The sequence below is a fragment of the Pseudonaja textilis genome, chromosome 7, assembly GCF_049901715.1.
Source record: "Pseudonaja textilis isolate UNSWEBS1 chromosome 7, rPseTex1.2, whole genome shotgun sequence".
Lineage (NCBI taxonomy): Eukaryota > Metazoa > Chordata > Lepidosauria > Squamata > Elapidae > Pseudonaja > Pseudonaja textilis.
Genome location: NC_141996.1, coordinates 60,756,486 through 60,782,170, shown reverse-complemented (window position 1 = coordinate 60,782,170; position 25,685 = coordinate 60,756,486). Strand labels below are relative to the sequence as shown.

Sequence of the window (25,685 nt, the reverse complement as noted above, 5' to 3'; positions counted from 1 at the left end):
AAGTCTGTATCATCTATGTCTAGGTCACTCTGTAATTGCTTCTCCAACCATTCTCCCACAACCAGAGGTGGGATGCTGCCAGTATAACAACCGGTTCGGTGATCAGAGACTAAAATTAAATCATGTAAGAAATACATACATTTAAACTATTACTGCATGATATATATCTTTCATTTTTGTACAAACTACATTTACAAGTAGAAGCTCCTTTATCTACTTTGGAACAGATTCTACTTTGGTTCCAATCATTTTTAATGCTACTGCCTGAAATTTAATCTCAAAGTTAAATGTTAAATAAAATGTATCCTTTCAAATGGCGAAATGCACTAGATAGACACTAGCAAAATGTTTAAATGTTCATCATCATGCCTAAATGTGCATTGTATATTATTTTTTTGAAAAAAGTCCACTAAACTATATCAATTGCATCATTTTTTCTCACTAGTTTCATTAGCGATATAATTGAAACCCAGATTGAAAATTTAAATTACTTCATGTTGCCATTTCTAATTGCAATTTCCCATTTCCTCCCATTCCTTTTACACATACAGATTTCATTTTGCCTAGCATTTCAGTTGTTCCAAGAATTAATTCAGTGTATTTACTGATTTTTTAAAATTAATCATCATTGTTACCTAAATTCATCTGTATCTTAAAAGCTGGTTACATGCACTTTATTTTAATATTTTTCAAGTAGAGAAGACTGAATCAAAATGCATCCTTAGGTGTAAGATAGGCCCATCAACCTCATTTTACCAGCTTGGAGATCAGTAATTTTTTTCCTTTCTTTGTCTTACACTATCACTAGCAGCACCATCAGAAAACCATGCCAGTCTCAGCCGCAGGGTAGCTAATTGGGATGTTAAATACAGTCTTTCTGACTTCCTGTCCTAGGGGGGTAAGGAAATTCAGGAATGACAGTGTTCAATTACAATTAATCCTGACACGTGCACACAGCATGACCTTCACTAGATTCTTTGATATTATTAAAAACAACCTAGGTCAAGGACAGAGGAAATGTTTAACAGAGAAAATGGGGGGGGGGGTAAATTAAATTTAACGATGGTGTTCCTCAGCACCATTCCTCATGCATCCAGCACTAGCACAAACCAAAAGAAACGCCCTTCTGCTGAAACCAAAAGACTCCATTATGCTATTATTGTATTAAGCAATCTTAAGCATAAGGGGATATTACTTTATATACTGTACCAGTTGAATGCAGACAATGGTACTTCCTCAGCTCTGAAACAGTTCTACAAAATATCATTCTGAATATGTGCATCTGTGTGTAGTGTATGCCTGTGTATACATAATGTGCAAAAGTGTTTGTGCATATGTGTGCACATATATGTTTGTTATACATTACAATGAATAAAAAATTCAGTAGTTGTTGTAATTCTTTCCACAACATCATATCTATATTGTATGAAGACTCTTAGACTATAATAATATATCTATTATATTTGCAAAAGGAGAGATCAGAAGTAGAGTCTGCTTTACTGGCTTAGGTCAGAGAAACCCATCTTTTTCAAATGTTAACCATTGGAAGAACCTCATAACATCAAGAACTAATGCCTTATGGTGCTTTTTTTATCATCGCTTCTCATGGACCAGGGGTGCGGGGGGGAGCACAATACTGGGGAGGAAAGAGAAAAAGGAAGAGAGAATGAGAAAGGGAGCACATGAGTAGCTGTATTTTTAGATACCCTGCAGGCGCAGATTGATTAGGTGTTACTGGTTGTCTGTATGTGACTATTTTTCTTTAAATTTTCAGATGAAATATCAGGTAAAAATACCGTAACTAAATATATAATTAACATGTTTTGTAACACATCTTCTTTGCACTTTCTTTGAAAGGTATACATTTACAGATTTTTATAAAGGAACTACACATTTCCCAATTATTTGCTCTTAGCCAGGAGTGTCAAACTTGATTTCATTGAGGACCAGATCAGCACTGCAGTTGCCCTCTGGGGCCGGAGGGGAGGAGTGGTGTGGTCGGGGCGGCCAACTGCTGCTGGGCACTTCCCCCCGCTTACACACACTTGAAATGCTGGTAAGCACGACCATCCTGGAAACGGTAAGGGGCCAGTCCGTATCCCTTTGGCCCATCCCATCCCAGCAGACGTGCATGCATGCAGGAGGTGGAGGGTGCACCTGCATACAGGCAGGCACATGTGTACAGAGGAGGAGGTGGGTGCACGTGTGTATGCCGGGATGGTGTGGGCTGGGCCTGTACGCATGTGCGCCCTCCACTTCCTGCACACATGCACACGTGTGCATGCTGGAATGGACTGGGCCAAAGTGATGCAGACAGGCTCCTTACCGTTTCCAGGATGGCCACGTGGGCTGGATCTGACCACATTGTGGGCTAGATCCAGCCTGCAGACCTTGAGTTTGACACACCTGCTCTAAGCATATCCAGCCCTGTCTATACAAACAAGGTATGTCTCTTCATTCCTATGACTCAATCAGCTCTATTGATGACCTGGATAATCAAATTTTCCTGGTTATACTTTGTGCAATGGCACAGAATTTTATTCTAAGTTGTTAAAAAAAACCTCTCCTTGCCCAGGATTCAAGCAGATAGTAACAAAAACACTGTAACACAGCATAAAACATACACTGGGCATACCAGTATACTGTATAATTGACATACCAGTATACTGTATAATTGATTTTGCTCTACTCTAAACAATTCTATGCATAAGCATTTTTCAAAAACTAGCTGCCAAAGATTAAAAATTAACAAATATGCAGTTTGTAGTTCTTGAGAATCAACATCATGTAACTGCTGAGCAAAAGTGACATCTGAGATATCACAAATGAGAAGAGACAGAAATTTACCACTAAATCTAACCACAGGGTATTGTGGGAATTCTACAGGAAACTTCATATTCATGAAGCTTAATTATACTAAAATTGCCAATCTGTAAAATACAGCTATACTCCAGTTCTGATTTCAAGAATAAAACATGAACAAAGATAATATGGTTCCCAGGAGATGCTTCAGAAGGATATACAGCAAGGCAAAAGAAAAAAAGAAAAAAGCAGGGAGGGAAGAAAGGAAGAACATAAATCCAGAGATGCTGCATACATCCAGAGGTGCTGTATTTATCCCAGTGAAATAGAATCAGCACCGCAGAAAAAAAAAAATCAGCCTGCAAAAGAGGAATATTTCTAATGAAAAGCGCCAATAGGGTCTGGAGGGAATAATCAGCTTACCATATTATGCAAAGGAATATTTATAAAACAACAATATGTAATAACACTGGGAATCAGAGATCCTCAATTTCACACTAGGATGATGGCAATGGATCAATCCCAAATGCCTTGTAAAAGTATTTTTTAAGAAACTAATTAAGCATAGGCACAGTAAAGAATTTCATTGCAAAACTCTCACCATTGCTGATATTATTGATATTAGACATGAGGTAAATATGCAGAAGGAAGCAAGAAAATACTCAGGCTCTGGTTATAAGGAGGATAAAAAAAGTCTGCACATGCATAGCCTTTGAAATAAGGTGAAGTTCAATATATCATTCTTTTATGACATTAATACTACTGTCATATTACATGATAGTTATAGGCTTGATTGTAGCTTGGGCAACAGCAATACCTTTAAAAAAAGAAACCATTCAACCATTCACATATTTTGCTCTTATTTTATTTATTTGTATCCCACCTTTATTGTTTATTATTTATTTTATCATTTATATTACTAAGGAAGTCAGCCATGGTTCCTTTTAGTTATTTGTATACTGGAGTTTAAATTTGTCTGTGATGTCTTTTGTTCTAATAAAAGGTAGATGAGAAAGATTTTTCAGACAGCTAAGAATGAAAATATCCTAGAGATCAATTTATATAAACTAATCTAAATATGTCTAGTACTATTTAATAAAAAAGACATTGCTCTTCTGCAGTATGGAAATTCAATCACAGTGATATATACTGTAGATGTTCCAGTGTCATCTGGAAGATATACCTTTATTAACTAAACTTTTGTTCCTTAGAAAATGCAGGATAAAAGTTTAATAATAATACAAAGTACTTTAATGAATATTTTTCACACCCAATTATAGAAAGCCGAGAAACCATTACCTTTGTACTGTTTTCTATACCTAGACTATATTTATTCCAAGGCAGAAATATCTTAAAGCACCAGAATGTTCTGAGCAGTGTTCTATATTGAAACAGACCGACCCAATATTTTCTTTTCAGAAATCCTCAGATACGGGAAAAATAATCCTCCAAGCATAGTTTTTTTTTTTTAAAGTTAACTATCCTACCTATCATTAAAGCTGGGATTGCTTACTCATTTTCTGCAGTATGGCAAGGGAAAAAGCTACACCTTACCACAAAGAAAGTTGATTAGTATTAGAAAACAAACAATCTCTCTGCATCTTGTATAAGGACCATGTTGTATGCAACAGACATCATAATGCAAAATCAATTCAAGTTATCATTCATAATGATTCTAAGTTTGTTCTGGCAGATAACAGCTATTCTAAATAAAGAACTCCTTTCATTCCCATATGAATAAAATATCAGGTTTCATATAATGCTATGCATTATATTATAATCATACAATATCCACAGATTTAATTAGATTTTTTTAAGATTAATGCCAAAAATTTATGACTGTAAATCAAGTAGTGATTTACACAATTACTGAATAGTCACTATTAACTATTCAGTCTAACTGACTGGACTTCAGTAATATCTAACAGAGATAACAAACTATCTGTTATCTCTGTTATATCTAACAGAGATAGTAAATTATCTGTTATCTCTGTTAGATATTACTGAAGTCCAATCAGTTAGACCAAATAGTCAATAGTGACTATTCAATAATTGTGTAAATCATTTCCAGATTTACAGTCATAAATTTTTGGTATAAATCTATTGGAACACCAGATGCTATAACTTGATAAATTACTGTAAGGAAACAATGTAAGTAATTGTTTTAAATGGAAGGCATTTATCAGCATATGCAATGCAACACTTTGACAATGTAACAGCTAGAGTGCTCCCTATTTTTCAGTTGTTTTTTCTATATCCAAATTGCAGATTTACATCTTCCACAAATGGCCAATACTATGGATAACCTTCATACTATTCTTGTGCTTTGTTGCACATTAATCTGTACAAGTGCCTAGCTATTGATTAAAAAGTTTATATTCTGATTTTCAGGATAAAAACTGCTTAGAATTAATTTAATTATTATTTCATCTGAAGAATCAGTGTAAGTGACTTTATATTGTATTTGGAGGAAAAGGAAGACTGCCATAAGAATTATATATCTTACTTGTTAACTGACTCCTACTGAACATAACCAGAATTTCTCATTTCCACTGAATTAAAACAATTAAAGCCTAGATGATTTGCACATAAGCAATTTAACTACACATTTGTTCAAGCTATTCCTCTTAAATACCATTAATGCTATTTTTGAATCCTTAATGGAAGGCTATTTAATGAACTATATGGGCATTTTTCACTTTGAGTGGGGTAGGCAAAGAAGACACCATAGTTGTGGATGAGATCATAAGTGCTTGCTTCAAACCAATTGGTATGGCCAATTTGGTTCTTTTTAGACATATTATTCTCAATAATGTTGATTTTTATAGTTTTCTAGTGCTTCAAACGTTCTTTAAATATGTTAGCAAAATAATCACAAGTCCGAACTCCTATAGTAACTGCCAGGATAAGTGCAATAACATGATTTCTAATTAGTGGCTTATAGTATAGATTTAAATGAGCTCAAAATAGGAACATCAAAGATGTTGTATACACATATTAAACTGTGCAATACATGGCATGGAAACATGAAATTGGAAGATGGGGTCCTGCTAATTATAAAACTCCAAAATATTCCCAGTTAGTAAGAGAGATAAAAATACTTACTTAAAGCAGAAATAATATGAGAAACAATTCATCAAGAACACTGAAACAAAGAGATTTCCCTCCTCCCAATTTAATGGTTTCCCCTTCTAATGTTTATGCCACAGTATTTTGGCATTAGTGGGAAAGAGAAGAAAAGCTCTGATTTATCTTATGGCCAAGTTACATGCTCTAGTCTAGATCTACTTTCTTCCTTTTCCTTTTTTATACTTTTCTTCCTTTTGTGTATTTTTTTATTTCTATATTTTTGTAGTCTGTATTTGTTTTTATTCTTTCTTCACATAATTCTTAAAAAATTATTTGGGGGGGAAAAACAATACACTGGTTTATTATTATTCTGAGGATCTGTATCAGAGCTGATAAAAGGTGTTAATTCTGGTTTTCTTCTCGCTTTAACGATGTACATTAAAGTGTAATCATATGCATGTCAAAAATCAGATTAGCGCATAAAATGTGTTTAATCCCATTACATATCCAAAATACCCCCAAAGAATTATATGAAAACCTAAGTATTGGTTACTACAAGCCAGAGTGGGATTCAAATTTCTTAACAACCGGTTCTGTGGGCATGGCCTAATTTGTGGGTGTGGCTTGGTGGTCACACGGCTGGCTGGGCATGGCTTGTATGTAACTATTGTAAATATTTATGTAAATATTGATTTTTTTATTAAAAAAAAGAGTAACTTTTACCCAAAATCAGACAAAGCAGGCAGGCAGATTCAGTTGCTCACAGAATCCAGATTCACTCAGAGATCTATCTTTCTGTAATCTATTACCTAAGTCTGTCATATAAAATTTGCTAGCAAGCAAACTCACAAAATTAACTCACAACACACCATGTACGTAAATAATGAATTTTTTATAATAAAAAAAGCAACTTTTATCCAAAATCGGGAAAAGCAAGCAGGCAGATTGAGTTGCTCACAAAATCACAGATTCACTCAGAGATATACCATTCTGCAATCTATTGCCTGAGTCTGCATTGAAAAATAGAAGCTTCAGTCCTAAGGAAGATTCAGCTCTGCTTTTAGATTAGCTAGAAAGCAAGAAATCCAATGATTTCCTGCTTTCTCACTAATCTAAATCTCCCAGCAAAGCAGAACAGCTGATGGTCGGGGGGAAAAAAGGAAAAATAGCAATTTATTTATTTATTTATTTAGTTAGTTAGTTAGTTAGTTAGTTTGTCAATTGCTTACAAGATAATGGGTATAAGTAAAAACATAGTTATGAATACATGGATACATATTAGAAAAAAATAAAGAAATAAAGAAACAATAGGACAGGGATGGTAGGTACGTTAGTGCGCTTATGCAAGCCCCCTAACTTACCAAAGGCAGGCAAGCTGGATGGCATGCATGCCAGGAAAGGAGTAAGTGGGCAGGGAGGGGAGGGGCCAGCCAGTGGAGCGATTTGCCGGTTCTCTGAACTGCACAGAATCATAACAATTGGTTCTATAGAACCGGACCGATCAGGTAGAATCCCACCTCTGCTACAAGCCAACAACTAACATGTAAGTAAAAAGGCTTCAGTTATTTTCATTTTCTATTTGTCAGATTTCTGCCCAGCAATTGAGGAGGAAAAGAGAACTTCTTTCAGTCCTTAGAAGGTGCTGGAAGATGTTCTTACTTGCTCAACACACCTGTCTTTATCTTTATGTCTTTATTATTTATTTATTCAACTTATATAGCAGACCCTCTCAACCAAGTGATTCTGGGTAGCGAGCAGAGGTGGTATTCAGCAGGTTCTGACCAGTTCTGGAGAACCGGTAGCAGAAATTTTGAGTAGTTCAGAGAACCGGCAAATATCACCTCTGACTGGCCCCACCCCATCTATTCTCTGCCTCCCGAGTTCCAGCTGATTAGCTGAGTCTTCTTTTGTTGCCCTGCACAGGAGAATGGAGCTAGAAAGCAGGTTAGTGAGGTGGAGTAGGAATGGAGATTTTACAGTATCCTTCCCCTGCCACGCCTACCAAACCATGCCCACAGAACCGGTAGTAAAAAAATTTGAGTCCCACCATGAGTGGCGAGTAATTCTAGAGCAATTAAAACAGTATCAAAGAAATATTTGCAACAGCAAAAAAATTATCATAACAACTGTCAGTAAAGTTAAGAAATGGGGTCCTTAGAATATTCAGGGCCCCACACCCAGACGTATAGTCAGGTTTTTAAAGCCTTACAAGAGTTCAACAGGGTCAGATCTTTATCCATAGCATGACTGGAAGGCTTCAGTGTGCATAATTCTATGGAGCTAGATACCACAATTTCAGTCTCTAGCTTTGCAATTCAAAACTCCACATTTCAAACACTTTCTTTGAATTCAAGTATCTTTTCTAAGGTTTGCTGGTAACACTGGCAACACTTTTGAGTTAGAAAAACAAAGCATGTTTGCATGCTCTCTTTCATACACATGCACACATGGTTTGCAGCTGTAACTGGAAGGAAAATAATGCACTCCAAATATTTCTCACCTAAATCACATAATCCCTGAACTAGGTAGTCCTGACCTTCTGGAAGTAACACATCACTATCTGTTTTCAGAAGACCACAGTAAATAAATGAATAAATAAACAAATGAAAATAAATATAAATTCACAGTGAAAGCTACCTAGGCCATTCCCAATCTGGACTATAGTCAGATTTTATTCCTGGGTGAAGAACTAAAAATGACTTCTTTTCAGTTAGACATAATAATTTTCAGCATGTGAAAAATACAAAATGCTCTTGTTCAATGGAAAGCAAAAATACGGTGTACTTTCCCACCCTCATCATATGACAGAAAGGAGTAACTAGATTGCACCTAACAGAAGAAGGGTTACAGTTTTCTCTACTGCTTTAAGACTCCTACTATTTAAGTAGCAGTAAAGCCTTTATTCAATCCATGTAAAAGAGGAGGTATGTGTATGTGAATGCACAATGTGCACATACAGGATCCATCCAGATAGTTGTGTTTCATGGTGAATGGACTTTACATACCCCCAAGATCATAAGCTTTCATATGAAAACACTGAAATCTTGTGTGTATTTGTGATTTCACAAAATTTTAGCCACTGGGAAAAAAAAATCTACATTTGAAGTTTCTTGACTATCATTTACGAGAGAGTTGGGTTGCTCAGTACTAGTAAGGCACCACACTGTTGTCCTTGCTTCAGAGAAGCTCTTGTATGTATAAACATTTGACTGCATAAATGCCCTGGGTAATATAACATTATTTTTTGACTTGATAATATTATTTCTTGCTTTAGAACTAGCTGCAGTTCATCCATCAAACCTACCAAAGAGAGCATTTCTTGATTTCAAATGGCTACCATTTATGATTACTGGGCATGCTTAGAAAAGCAGGCATTCTTCAATCTGAATATCAAGAAACTAAATTGTGTTTCCCTACAAGTGGAGGGAACAGCAATCAGACAAAAAAGCTAGGTCAACACAAATGCACAGGTGTAGATTTGGGGGGAGGGGGGGGTTGTCATGTCACTCAGTTAGGGGTCAAATCTCATACTCTACTGCACTTCCACAGAAGTGCTCTATTAGATGCTCACCTGAGACCAGTGATGGAGCCATAAATATTTAACTCTAGTGCAACAAAGCATGAATTGCTTCACTCCAGTTTACTGCACAGAATGCCCCATTATCTACCAAATGTAGCTAAATTCTGCATTTCTGCATTAATTCATAGCTATTATGCAAGCATAAAAAGCATAAAAAACAAGATAACACATTTTTCCATGTCTACCTCTTCTAGCTGGTTCCTTGTTTGATGTAAATTTTAAGTGAACACCAAACACCAAATGACCACACTAAAATCTAAAGGGATAACAAAGCAATATCAGAATCAGGAAGCAAACCTTAACAGAAATTGAAAAAGTAATAGGTACTCTCATGTAGATACCTACATACTTCATCTCATGCACCTATAATTCCCCTTGTCAGCTACATTATTAATTCAAAGAATGATTGAGGGTTTTTTCCTTTGCTCATTCCTGCTGACCTGCTTTGCTGACAGGTCTGTACCGATCACACTCCTCCATCAGCTAAAATGTTGATATCATATTTGTGTCTGCAGCCTGAGTAAATATTTTACTTAGCATTAACAGAATGTTAGTGCTTGATAAAGGAGGCAAGAAAGGGAGGGAGGGAATTTTGGGAATTCTGAATTATGGGTGGGATGTACAAGGATCCTCAAGCATGCACATATGGTAGTGGGAGAGCTCTATTTTAAACAAGGAAAATTGCTGAAAAAAGACATGCATTTGGATAGTCTCATGAGATGGAGCTGGGAAATTATGTGCTTGGCTATAAGGTATATTAAATCAAAATTCCCCAGATATTTTGGGTTTGCAAGCAGCAGTCACGCCAGTCACTGCTGAATTATCACTACCTATGATTTCTAGGGATGGATAGAAATGCATTTATTATTTATTCATCAAATTTACTGGTGATTTGCAACTCCAGGCATCTTACAACAATTAACATCAACAGAATATCAAAAAAAGTAAGAAACTAACTGTAAAAATCTATGTCAGGAAAGCAATAAAAATGATAGAAACAAACCAAAGAAGCAGTATCATAATTCATTCTGGCTTCAGACTGCTGGCAAGCCAGGTTTTTAAGTACTGTATAGTCACTGAAGGGTCAGTACTGTTCAAAAAGCATGGGTGTCTACAGAGAATTCCTATCTATGCCAAGTGATTTACATCAGATGTCATTATTTTATCAATGGGAACAAAAAAAGCTGACTTTGCCAGACCTTACTAGGTAGAAAGAAACAAATGAATTAAGGTGATAGTATATACTGTATATAAAAAATGTCTAAAGAGGAATAGAGAAAATGTGAATGACCAGGAAAAGGAACTCCTGATCCAGAAAAAAAAATGTATTTAGTACACAATATGTTGTACATATCTCCTTAGTCACATCTGTCATTTGCTCTTTGAGCAAGAGTTATTAAGTCCTGGAGGCTCCTCAAATTGCACATACAAGTTGGTTCTTGAAAAATGCAACCCTGCTAAAACCTGCAAGTTGGAGAAACTATGGAATCAGAAGTTTCTTGAATCCAAAACCACTTGATCTTTCTGGAGTTGAATCAACCCCATCCAGATCTTTCCACTCAATTGGATAGAACCTCAATAATACCGCTGTTGGATAAAGATTTAAAACTGAGTATCATCTGCATATGCTGTTATGACCCGCTGCCAATTGATAACCACATCCAATGGCTTCACGCTATATGTTAAATGGAGGGAAATATTGAGTCTTTTTCATAAAGTGGAGACCTAATTTTTCCCCTTTATTAGCACTAACTGGAATGACACAGAGTTGACAACTACAACACTTTATATTTCATCATCAAACTCCAGAGCTGTCTATGAATCAATAAAACTGAAACTGGAGAGATCAAGAAGGACCAGAAAAGTTACACCACCCCACTCTGATTCAACAACAGATCACCTGCAGTCCAGATCAATGTCTTGAACTGGACATCCAGGGAAGAAATAGTGGGCTGAAGACAACTTTGTCAAAAGTGTAACTAAGAACAGTGGGGTAATGAAAAGCCAGCAAGTAAACCAGCTTTTTGGTAATTCCTCTCCAGTTAAGCAGTTCAGATTGTCCACAAATGCTCCACACAGCTGCTCCTTACAAGGAGACCACAAGATAATGATCTCACGTGGGCTCAGAGCTCTTGGAGTTAAGGGAATAACCATTCGTAATTGTGAGAACTGATAATCACTTTTTTTCTGTACTGTAATAATATAGCTTCTGAGCCTTTTGGCTAAGATCAAGTGTAGTACTGTAATAATTTTGAATGGTCATTAATCAAATGGTCATATGTTCAGAACGACTTGTAGACTATATCTAAAAGTTTTTATGGAAGAGACCAAGTTATACCTATGAAGACTGAGACTTTGAATTCAAATTTAAAAATAAAAAACTGTTACACTGCATATAAAGAAACTTGCCGATATCTTAATAATTAAAAACAATATACAAACAACAAGTAAGAGAGTGAGTTGAATAATTTTGTCACATTACATTTACAAAAGTTTTGAAGAATTTTGTGAGAAGGAATAAGTTCTATGACATTATTTGAACAAGATTATTTAGAAAATAATTCAGGAAAGATAAATTGACTGAACTGCTGTTTGTCATGATTTAGAGTGGCATGGTCTGCTTATCCTCGACTATAGGAGTTGTAGTCCAAGACAGTGGGAAAGACTGGGACCAGTAGATTTGGAAAGGCTACAATAGATTAGCTAACATACTATCCCCCATCCAACTATCATTTATAATAAAATGTTTAAAAAATCACAAAATCACAGCTGAACAACAAACAAGGACTGAAAGCTTATTGCTCACTGCCTTTTGAGTAGTAAATGATGCAATTACTAAAAGAATTAATGCTACTTCTGTTTTTTTCCCTGTATCCAATTTTTCAACATTTTCTACACATCTTCCTCAAAGGAATCATCAAAAGTATAGTGTATGTATTATACAAAGAGGTTAACCATTGTAAAAGAGAGCATACTGCTCTGAAGCTGGAAAGACCTTGCGTATACTGTACATGTTTACGTGTAGGTATGTACGTGTGTATGTACACTCACACATATCCCTAAAAACAATACATTTGAAATGAGTAAATAGTTGCCCCTTAAATGTGATTAAATAAAAGGTTACATTAAATAAAGGGTTAATCTTTATCAAAGATGAGATAGGACTGTGATGGCAAACCGATGGCATGCATGCCAGAGTTGGCACACAGACCCCTCTCTGTGGGCATGTAAGCCGTTGCCCCAGGTCAGCTCCGATGAGCACCTCCTGCCGGCCAGTTGGTCTTTGGGTCTCTGCCATGCATGCACAGGGGACATGCACACATATCCCCTGTGGGCGCTGCATGCATATTGCATTTTGGGAATGCATGCATGTGCTTTGGGCACTCGGTGCCGAAAAAGTTAGCTATCACTGCTACAGGAGCTGGCTAGTAAGTACCATTCATTCAGCTCATCTGTGGCAAAGCTAAGTACCAGTTCCAACTTGTTGTCAACACATCCCTAACTGAGACTATTAGACAGATTTTACGACCACCTAGAGATCCAAGCAATTAATCTCTTGTGTTAACAAATTTCAGCTATTAGCTGACACTTGATGCCCAACTGAGGGTGGGATTCAAATTTTTTATCAACTGGTTCTGTGGGTGTGGCTTAGTTGGTGGGTGTGGCTTGGTGGTCATGTTATTGACTGGATGTGGCCAACTCAATATCACTCACATCAAGGCCCGCATCTCCTCGCCTGGCCTTTCATGACTGTGGGGATGCTGCAACAGTTGTAAGTGTGAAAAAATGTCATAAGTCACTTTTTTCAGTGCCATTGTAACTTTGAATGGCCACTCCACACAAACAAAGTACCAGCAAAGGAGGGGAAAAAAACTCCAGAGACGTTCCTGAGACAGGAAGTCTAGTCCTGCCAAGAATGTAATAAGGGTTAACAGAGAGGCAGTTTCTGTAAGCAACGTCAGAATGTTTCCTTCCTGCCTTCCTTACAGGATTAGGCCAGTAATTTCTTCTAACAACCGGTTCTCCGAACTGCTTAGAATGTTAACAACCAGTTCTAGAGAATAGGTGCAAACTGGTAGAATCCCACCCCTGGTGAAGAGCAACCAGGATGATTAGGGGACTGGAGACTAAAACATATGAAGAACGGTTACAGGAAGTGGGCTTGGCTAGTCTAGTAAAGAGAAGGACCAGGGGATACATGATAGCAGCCTTCCAATATTTGAGGGGCTGCCCCAGAGAGGAAGGGGTCAAGCTATTTTCTAAAGTGCCTGTAGGCCAGACAAGAAATAATGCATGGAAACTGGACAAGGAGAGATGTGGTCTTCATTTTGGTCATGCACCAATGTTTTGCCCTCACTGTTTGCTGTATTGTCTAACACATCCTGGGATGTGATAGCCTCCTAAGGGAATGTGAATTGTTTGCTAATTGCTCATTCATTCTTTCATTCCATAGTGTTCATAATGAATGAACATGTTTTTATTTTCCTACCCACCTTTTATTTATTCACTGAGTATTACAAGCAATTTTGCTAGGAGAATAAGAGTGAAATACTAAGCAACATATGATGATTAGTGGCCCAGAGCAGATATATAAGTTCTGAACAGTAAAACTAGCTAAGTCAGCAGTTGTGGTTAATACATACCATAATTGCTTCCCAAACTAATAAATCACATTGTTCAAGAGATTTCCCTCCTGAACAATGCAGTTAAATCTTTCTCTCCCTTCCTCACATCATTACATTAAAGTTTGTTATCTATCTGAAATAATTACTCCAAGTAATGTAGTCAACGGGATTTTGATGCATCACAAAGGGGAGTGAGTAAAACTGAGCAAACTCAGCAATGCAAAATATACTGACACTTATTATTATATATGGTATTTATTTGTGCCGTAATTGCAAAGAGAGGAAAAGATCCAAAAATGCTGAGCTCTATATTAGTCTTGATATCAATGCTTCATTCTTAAATTGAGTTTCTAAATGTAATTAGTAACTTAATGCTGCCCTTTATGAAAAAACTCTTCATTGAATTGCACTTGATTGGATTCCTGAAACCTCAACCATAGTCACAGAGTCTGCTTTAATGACATCATACCTTTGAAAATGTGATTCAACACTAGGATAGATCTATGGCTTCCATCTTTTCTATTTTACACAACAGAAAACGACACTGGACTTGCCTTCATTCCTATCTAACATGACACTTTTCTTACACCTCAAGAATGCCATTTGTGTTTGATGTTGTTGTTTGATTAGAAACCCACAATATTCATAATCAGACTTGATATCTATAGCTGTTTGCAGTCACATAAAGGCATTTTGGACAAAAAATTCTGTTATTTATATTCTTCTATGGTCCAGTAAAAAGCAACACTGATCTAATGGTGGAATTCAGCCAGTTCACAACAGTTCGGGAGAAACGGTTGTTAACTTTCTGAGCAGTTTGGTGAACTGATTGGAAGAAATTATTAGAGCAGAGAACCGGTTGTTAAATTATTTGAATCCCACTGCACTTATCTCTTTATTTTAGTTACCTGTGCTATCTTCAGATATCTCCATGTAAAATTTTATTTTGAAGTACTATGATTTGATTTGGTCAACTGTCTTCCTTGCTAGGAAATGCTCTACTTATGTATAGGTATCTTTAAATATATTAAGGGAAAATGAAATAAATGGATTTTCATATTAATTAGAAAACTGCAGTTGTCTGAAGTTCCCCTTTGAAGCACATCAGCATATCAACCAGGTTATGCCTTATTTAAAATGTGGAATGACCGCTGTTTATTTGCAAACATGATTTGTAGATATACAGTTTGAAATATTTAAAAGCATCTGCTTTACATGCTTTCCCCATCAAACGAATAAATACAGTATGAAAATTTTCTAATTTGTGAAAGCTATAGGATATTAAATTATAAAGCACTACACTTATCTGGATTCAGCATTTCTGGAAATGTTCCTGCTACTTTATCAACAAATCTGTAATTTTTATATCTTAAAAATGGAGACCACAAAGTTGTCTGGATTTTTAAACAATCAGAGAATATATACAGAGAATACATTTTGAAAACCCAGCAAACAGGGAATGTATACAGAGAATATCTTCTTTGAGATAGAAGACATTTTTTCTACCGATGGTGGTTAAAAAAAGAAAGAAACAAAATGATATTTACCAATTCTTTAGTTTTCCAAAGTTCATGAGTATTGATATGAAGTACATTTTTAAATACCTAGTCAAAGAATAATCATTCAAACCAAATTTAATTTTAATTAAATATAAATGTAAATGAAATACATCAAGAGTAATTTTTGTCCTCAGATGCATTTGCTAATTTTTTAATGCAGTCCTTAGCATGCTAACTCAAATGTCAAGTACATCCCCTAGCAGTAAAAATATTATATGTGCCTGCTCTTCACTCTTCCAGGAAAACTGTAATAGTGTTCAATGTTAAATCAATCCCTGATTAATTAACAAAAGGAAACTTAAGACTCCAAGTTCAATTATTAGCAAATGGTCAAATTATTATTGCATTAATTATTGCTGAAATTTAACCCTTTTTTATGGTTGCATGGCAGTACCTTTGTAATGTGATCGCCTTTCTGGCGTACAATAATATCATGGCTACCATAAAACTACTATTTCCCCTGATGGGAATCTTATATATTTCATCTAATACTTATTTCAAATCACATTGAGTGTGAATTATCATGTGATACCATAAATGTGCTCCATCTGGAGTTCTGAAGACACACTATTTCTATCCTAGATATCTAGTAGGCATATAGTTCTAGATCAGGGGTTCCCAACTGGGAATGTGAGACAATATTCCAGGGGGTGCAAAAACTTGGGTTTAGAATTGGTATTTCTACTTCATCCAAATTAGCACATGAATGATTCAGGATGAATGAACAATAGGAAAAAGATATAAAAATTGAAACTTTCATTAGAGTAGGATTTAATATTTAGGTTCCTGGGTTCACTTCAAATAAAAACCAGCATTACAGAAAAAAGACAGACAGATTATATAAGATGCGAAACCACTGCTGTTACAAATTGTAACAAATAATTTTTAATGCAGATCTTGTTTTTAAAGGGTCTATATATCACTAGAATTTAACAAAAACTATTTAATGTATTTTGGATGCAGATTTTAGCAAGAGTATGGTATATTTTTCTGCCATCAAGTGTCATGTTTTATTAAGCAAACCAATTATACATTATGTTTAATATTACAATAATAATTATTTATATATAGCACCGATCTAACTGGAAGTGACCTGCAGTCACATAAAGGCATTTTGGACAATCAAATAAAACCACAATATAAAACAATCATATAATAACAATCATTATAAAAATAAAGACAACCATTATTTAAAACCTTTTAAAAATCATTTAAAATGAAACTATAGAAACCACAAAGTGTAACAATATCATATAGGTACAGAGAGGTGCAGGAGTGGGCTTCAAAAATTTTAGCAATCAGTTCTCTGCCCGGTTGCTGGGTAGGCGTGGGCATGGTGGGCATGGCCTAGTCAGCCTCCTGCACCACGGCGGCAGCGGGGGGGGGTTGCCCTCCCTGGGCTCCAGAGGTTTTCATTGAGGCGGCCAGAAATTGACTCATTTCTGGACTTCTGGAAGTTTTTTGCCCTCGCCGAGCCTCCGCGTGGGCCCTGCGCTTACCTGGCATCCAAAATGGGCTATGTGGGGACTCTTGGGAGGGGCAGGTGGGCCAGCCAGGGGTGGGATCTGCCGGTTTGCTGAACCAGTCATAAAATTAGCTACGGGTTCACCCGAACCAGGGAGAACTGGTAGCAGCCCACCCCTGGAGAAGTACACAATCACATATCAGCTGAGCCACCTTAAAATATTGCTAGTTCCCTGGGAATGCCAATTCTGATGACATAACCAGGTCTTAAGGGATTTCCTGAACGTTAACAGGGATGGAGCTTCATTTCATATGAAATATAATATTGTTTATTCAGTTGACCATCTGAACATCTGAAAATAGGAACATAACAAACAGTCTCTACAATAAAAAGAAGTAACAAACACCATTATTACTGTTAATTACCTGTGTGATTGTAAATCTAAAAAATCCCATTCTATTATGTAAAATCTGTATATCTAAAACAACATAGTTAACATATAGTAACCTGAAGTGACAAATAAAAAGATATTTTCTGTGACCAATTATTTTCAACATAGCAACAAAGAATCTGGCTACTGCATAATTGATAAACAGGTTTAGTATTTTCTAGAAGATGGTTCAGATAATAATTGTCTGCTATTCCTGGAAATTTACATATTAGGGATAGAATATAAGGAGACATAATATTCATGTAGAATTTACATGTGAAATGGTTTATATCTTGTCACCATATGGGCAGGGATAATAATAAAAATAAACTCATCTGAGTTATGCAGAAGAAATTAATTGAAATATGTATGCAAATATTTCAACATATTACTTGTTAATGCAGTCAAAGTAAAATGCGACTCATTTACAAACCTCATTTAAATCAAAGCAATTGATCAAATGGAATAGTACTCCAATTTTTTTTCTTATATTGATATTTTAAAAATATGAAACAAAAACCATAGCCTTAAAAAAGAAGAGAGTGACACTGATATCCCAAATCTCCTTAAAATTGACTCCAAGGGGAGGCACAGTGAATTGCTTCATCCTAACTCTGCTATGGAATACCATTATTAAATTCACTTTTGCCACTTAAATAGAAGTTATCATGTCCTCTTCTGTGCACTTACACAAGAACGGAAACTGCTTTGTTGTGATATAGAGCATGTTTGTGTATTTTAAGACTATAGATAATAATGATAGTTTATTCATTGATTAGTCTTACAACCATGTCAAAAATATAAAACAAAAATAAAATACTGGGCATAAGTTGGAAAAAATAGGTAAAAGGAAAATACAATAATAAAATATTAATGCAGCATTCAGGTAAATAAATCATCTTTACAAGTACCCCAACTTTTTTATATATATAATGGGTTCTCAGATCAAGTGCATTAGCTATAAATGTAGCAGTTCCACAACCAGTAGTAATTCTTCCAGTAACTACATTGGAAAGAACTACATCACCATTTTGATCATGAGCAAAAGGCCATTTCTATATTTCCCACATTAGAAAATACCAAAAAAGAGCTGCTTGTCATATACCAAGGAGACTAAACAAAGAAACGTATTTAATAGTTGCATCTGCACTATGACAAAGCAACATTTAATAAACAGTTGACTGTTTCCATCTCATCTACAACTGTTTAGGCATTAATCACAGAATGGAAAAAAGTGATAGAAAGGTTGGCATCAGAAAATGAAGAAAATTGTATTTTAATTGTAACTCCCTGTGGTAATTGCACACCTGTTATATATTTTAAAGAATTCACAGGAACTACTTCAAATACGCAAAATGACCACTTCACCAAGTATCAAATGCCAAATCTGAACACACGGATGCTTTAATAACATGCATGAATTAGAGTAGAAAGCAAAGTCAACTGAAAAGAAAGGTATATAGGAAAAAGGAGAAGCTGAAGCAAAAGACTCTTCCAACCTGAGACAAGTGAGACTGTGTCTTTCTCCCATGAGACAACAGTGATGTAGGCCTCCACAGAGGAGGGGATAATGCACTTGAAGACCGCTACATTGCCTCTCATGGCTTTCTGGTCCTCCACACGGACTGTATATGGTTCCCGTAAAACTAAAACAGAGAACAGGAAGGAAGCTGAGTCAAACAAATAGATAAAGAGCACAGAAGATGCATAATCTGACTTAAGAAATCACAAACAAAACATGCATTGTGTCCATCTGAAATGAATTGAAAAGAAAAAGAAACAAAGTAAGATCCTTTTGTTTTTCCAAAGCCTTCCAGGCCAATTTGTCCAAGTCAAAAACCAACAATGGAGTCATATTCCACTCTAGTTCTCTTCTAATGGACCTTAGAATGTTAGAAACATTCAAGGTGAAGAAAAATTGACAGATGAATTAAGATGGGACCACAGTAAAATTGAACGTACTTTTTTTAAAAAAAGTGTTTGCCAGTTTATCATAAAACTAGAACTTTGAAAAATGATGTGTCTAATTAACCAATAAAATATTCCATTTTCTTCTCACATAGTTATTCAGGGGTTTATTTTTATGCCTTTTGCTTCATGAGAGACTTCTTTTAGAGTTCGTGGGTTGGACTTGATACCTAGTTGATGACACTTAGATTTAGTTTTATTTTTTAATTCACAGGAAGAATTCCATGATGTTCTGGAAAATTCTAATTAAATTCCTAGAAACAGTAATAGAATTGTGCTATTGAGGGGCTGGCATTAATTTTTGAAATGGATATGGAGAATTGGTGGTCAAACTCTGAAAAGTATCAGGCAAAACATATTGTTTATTAGGCATTTGCATAACCCTGTTGAATCTATGTTGAACACCTCAGTTCCTTACTGTCCTTGAAAGGTGATAGACACCCACAGACAGTAAATTATGCCACTCTGTTCAAACATCATATCCCCAACCTTACATGGTAATGATGAAGATTAATAAAATTTGACATCCGAATCCTTATAAAACAATATAGACTACCCATTTTTTATTACTAAAGCAAGGCTGTTAAATGGGTATCAGAGTGTAACATAGTTATCCCCATAGATTTGTTTTAGTGAGCAGGAACAATGAAGCAAAAGAGAAAGCTGTTAACAAAAATGAAACTGTGACAATTATTATTGAGGAAACTCATCCACAGACCCCAGCATAAATATATTACTGGCATATTGGGACTCTGAATTCTTTCAACACACATAAAGCTAACCATTTATTTAATTTCCTATTTGATTATTAAATATTATTTAGACATGGAAATAAAATACAGAAGTGACTTCTTATCCCATCTATAAATAGAAGGAAAACATGTAACACTGTACCATTTTAGAATACAGATGGAAAATACATGCACTAAAACGATGTTGCATATCTCCCAACCTTTTGTTTAGATTTTCACCTTTTATATATTTTATACCTACCATGAGTCATATATTTACTTTTTACACTTTATATGACCCTTACAAGCAATTCCCTTTATGTTCTTTTTATATTTTTATACCTTTTTATACTAATAACTCTTTAAAAACTGTTTACTTTATCTATAATATGTTTATGCTTCTTCCTAATGACTGAACCCATCCTTTATGACCACAATAAAAATGATTTGCTGCATATCAACTAATCCATTTGATTCAGTAATGCAGTCCCTATTTATATTTTAAAGTAATGGAGTATCAAAGAGGTGCAGTTCCTTAATTTCTGAAAATTCAAATTAACTCAGGTATTTTTATTACTCATTTTTTCTCCTATCCTCTTATCTATTAAACAGATTTAAATTCCATCAAATGAAGTTCCTATTCAATAATTTAAAATATTTAAAGAATGTCATGCAGTAGATAACACTATAGTTATTATACAATCTTCTGAATCCTTAAAAACAATTTTAATAGATAATACTAGATGCATAGCTATTTCATTTCTTTTTCCCTATTGTATAGCTGGTATAATTGGTTCAAAGAAGATACAATAGAACCCAAACTAAACAACTACTTCATTTACTCCAGCTTTCTAGAATTTGCATATAAAATACTTTAGTAGTAATGATAACTATTTCCTTAGATAATATATAAACTATCTTCAACTAATTAATTACTTAATGAAGTTATTAAGATCCCCATCATGATTATTAATGCTAGGTGCTCTCATTATGCTGATGGCCAAAAAAAAGTGTGCATGTGTTGGTTTTTGGTTTTTGTAGAATTAACAGAGAGGCAATGCATCAGGAGAAAGTCAAAAACACCTTCCCAATTCTACTTCGTATTAAATAATGAACTTCTGACTACGTGTGCTCTCTCAGTGTTATTCTAATCTTTTCAGTTTCTGATTTGTGTACTTTTCTCTCTATCTCCCGAATCCTTCCTTAAAACGCATATCAATTTTTCCCCTTAAAGTATCCTGTTTTGTTTAATCAGTTCAATTCCCATCTAACTTCTCCTACTTAATCCACAATATTGCTGATCAACTCCTGACCCCATCCCCAAATTTCTATATGAATGATCTCTCTTAGATATTTTTCAACAAGAATTGATCCATTTCTTTAGGCTGTAAAATTTCTGGCGCCGAACGTCAGCTCCCATAATCATCCAAACATTCTATCATGATGTTGTAAGCATCAAATAGACCTGAAAATCACTAATTTCAAGTCATGCTGTAGTCCAGCTGTTTGAAATACTTTTAGCAACAATATCTGAGGAAACTTACCGGCCTTAATGTGAACATCCTGACTTCTGATTTTCCCTGAAGGATTTTCAGCTGTGCAATAGTAAGTGTTATCATGGATTAAGTTATTAAAGCTTGAAGGAGGGAAAGGGAAAATTTGGAGAGTGCCATTAGGGTGGACGTGGCGGATCCCTGGGACATCGTAGATCTCCTCGCCCGTTGCTAGGTACCATCTGAGCGTCACAGGAGGGATTCCTGCTGCTGGACAGGGTACCAATGTCCCCGTGGTGCTAGCAAACACTACCTCTTGCAAAGATGCATTGACAAAATATAAGCTGGCATGTAGATCTTCACCAAAAACTGCAAGATAGAAATAGAAATGCACAAAATTAGCATAAGACAATTCTCCATTATGATCATCATATCTTTTTTAGTACCTAATCTTTATACTGTAAACATTATATATATATATATATATATATATATATATATATATATATATATATATATATATATATATATATATATATATATATATAGATCTTTGTTGTTCGGGTTTTCTCCGTAAGATTCAAAGTATCTAGAGCAGCGTTTGATGAAGTCTCATTCATCATCATCAGGCCTCTGTCTTTGGCTCTTGCTTTTCAGAGTGATGTCACTCTGAAAAGCAAGAGCCAAAGACAGAGGCCTGATGATGATGAATGAGACTTCATCGAAACGTTGCCTAGATACTTTGAATCTTACGCGGGAGAAAACCCGAACAACCAAAGATCCACATACAAATACCCGCGAGAACCTCAGAAAACATATATATATATATATATATATTTAATCATATATAGAAACCATCCATCTCCCTTACAAAGGGACAGTGTACAACAAAATCAATGGAAGTAAAGTAGAGATTTATTTGGGGGAATTGCAAACTGCAAATAAATCATGATATCTAGTAGCGCAGTTTACAGAAGATTATGCATTTTCTTGTTCAAATTACTTGGCAAAACATTATAAATTAATCCAATTAACTCAAAAATAATTAAAAAATCCAAGCCAGAAAAGCAAAGTATAGGATAAACAGAGACAGTAGCATCTTTGTTGAATAAAGCAAATTTTATTTCTTTCTATTTCAGCAGTTTTATTAAATAGTATAAAAAGTGTAATTCATGTTATTTTAAAAAAAATTCTTACCAAAGGATTTCTGCTGAAGTTTGTCATTTTTTTTTAACTTACTTATGCTTTACCATTTGGATTATTTAATAATCTTGACAAAAATACTCAAAAAGCTCTTCTCGATATACTGGGTAATAGTTCAGCACTTTGGACAGAGGGTAATCTCTGAAACCATTCCCTGACTACAAGAACTTTTCTTGTAAGGCCCTTGGAAGATTCTTCCGGAATAGTGTAGATCCATCCATTTAATGATGGCAAGCTCTTTGAGTGAGAGAAACTAAACTACTCTTGTTCCAGAGGTTCCACCCATGCTTTTCCTTATCCTCATCGCTTCTTCACATGGTTTTATGCTGCGAATACTACGCATATTATTTTCTTTCCGGCCAATAACTATTCATCTTTCTTCCTATTTACAATAACCATTAAAGATTCTAAATGTGCCGAGCTCTCTCCCATTCTAAAAGAATGACATTTTTAAATGACCACATTTAGGTAATGAGAGCCATTTCCCCTTTCTCAATATTTCAGACATTTAAAGACCTGGTCATTCATAATGCTCTGGGGGAAGAAGAGCTTAAGAGAAATATTAATATATTACCCTAATGAATGATACGTGCTCAAATAGTGCTTTATTGTATTGTATTTTTGCACTCTTATTTTTCATATATATTCTACTGGTTTTCTATTGTGCAATATGACATTTGTTGTTATTATGGACTTCTAAGCCACTTAGATTTATTTGAATGAAGAGGTGTAGAGCTAACAGTATCCTCCTCCTCCTCCTCCTCCTCCTCCTCCTCCTCCTCCTCCTCCTCTTCTTCTTCTTCTTCTTCTTCTTCTTCTTCTTCTTCTTCTTCTTCTTCTTCTGGTTGAGATTCTCACATGTGATGACTAATAACATCAGGATATGAAATTCAAGAAACTCTGCTAGATTTCCATTAGCTGACCAGAACTTTGCTTAATTTGTCAAAGAAAGATACTGTTCCCATCTCAACTATGAGTTGCACTTAGATTTCATCTCTCCTTTCAAGTATTTTATTTATTAAATTTCTACTTATATTATCCAAAGTGACTCTATTCCAATAAAAGTGGTTATACCAAGAACTCAAGCTGTCACTAGTGCTTCTTTCAATGGAGCTATCAAGCCTCCCCATACCTTTTATGTGAAGGTAATAATGAGTTTGTTGCAATTTTCATATTTCTTGTTCAAATATTTTAGGCCTGTTGTTTTATCATATATTGCAAATGTCATCTGAAATTCATTTCTTTTTTTTTAAACAAATTTTATTAATTTTTAAAGACATACAAAACATAAGAACATAAAACCTCTTTTCTGAAAGTTAATTGTAAATTTTAACAAAATGAATAAAACATTTTATACACCATTGACACATCTCCTTATAAACACATACATATCCTTTTAAGTTTCTCATTATTTCTCCCTTTACTTTTATTCAATTGTATTTCTTTTCTATATTTATCTATTTTATATGTTTTTATTCACTATACTTATTTTTTCTTCTGACTTGCTTTATTCTCTTCTATCTTTTATTCTCAATTATCCTCTTCTAACATTCCTCCAAGGTTTTATTAACTCAATCAAACGTAAACACACAAAAACACAAAACATAGAAACATAAAAAACATCTTTTCTGAAAGTTGCTTAGTCCCGGGTTACAACTCTTCGTACAGACACAAATTCAAATTCATATTCATTTTGTATACCATTCCATATCTTATTACCATTTTCAATTTTCTATATAACTTCTCATCTCTTTTAAATTTTCTTAGTTTTATTTTATTTATCTCATCTCAATTCAAATCATAATATTTATTAGTCTTTGTCTTTTCTGTTTCCAGCTATCCATTTATCTTTCTTCTTTAAACAAAACTTCTCCTGTACACTAATTGGAGTATTTATCTCTTCATCTCTTTCCCCTACATTTATAATACTTAATATAAAATACATAGCTTACATTGGGATTCTGTTTGGTACATTCTAAAATTATACAATATTATCAATGCCAATACAAATCTATTCGTTAATATTAATATTCATTTATATCTTAAACACTTAACACATTACTTTTCAGTTAAATATCATACTTTTAGGGGAACACCTATTTTCCATAGTTATTTCCCCCCCACATCATATATTTTAAATCATCATTTCATTAGAATGTTCCCCCTTCTCCTGCTTCAAATCTCTCATTTAGTTCATTGCCTTCTTTTTCTTCACAAAAAAATTCACTGGGATAACACAATCTAATCATTAATATTAATATTTATTTATATCTTAAACACTTTACCCATTTCAATTAAATATCATGCCTTTATGGGAACACTATGCTTTCCATAGTTATTTCCCCACCCCACATCACATATTTTAAATCATTGTTTAATTGAAATGTTCCCCCTTCTCCTACTCCAATTCTCCCATTTATTTCATTGCTTTCTTTTTCTTGACAAAAATTTCACTGTTACACTAAATATTTTATCACATTTTAAATTACATATTGTTTACAATTTTCTAAGATTATTTCTAAGTACAAACATACAAATACAATCTTATGTACTTTTCCAGAATCCCTTTTTCAATAAAGTTTACCCATTATCTCTAAAAGACTTTCGTTTCTTTGCAACTTGCTCCCCACCACTGAGGCTTCTCATCCCTTCCTTTCTCCCTTGCTTATTCTCCTCCTTGCCCTCTTTACCCCCTTGTCTCTCCACCTCCCTTTTGTTCTTCTGCTTTCCTCCTTTCTGTTGTTTTCTAACATAGTATCC

General features: G+C 34.8%; 1 protein-coding gene and 1 pseudogene across 2 annotated transcripts in view; one reads left to right on the top strand and one right to left on the bottom strand.

The window, feature by feature from the left end:
* DSCAM (DS cell adhesion molecule) overlaps positions 1-25,685 on the bottom strand; it is a 420,440-nt gene that overhangs the window by 306,291 nt on the left and 88,464 nt on the right. For both annotated transcript variants that reach the window (XM_087937792.1, XM_087937791.1), the window contains exons 2-3: positions 21,774-22,091; positions 19,030-19,176 (exon numbers count right to left, since the gene is read on the bottom strand). In XM_087937792.1, coding sequence (XP_087793918.1) covers positions 19,030-19,176; positions 21,774-22,091 — 465 coding nt within the window. The remainder of the gene's footprint in view (positions 1-19,029; positions 19,177-21,773; positions 22,092-25,685) is intronic.
* On the top strand, positions 11,654-11,816 carry LOC148125364 (U2 spliceosomal RNA; annotated as a pseudogene).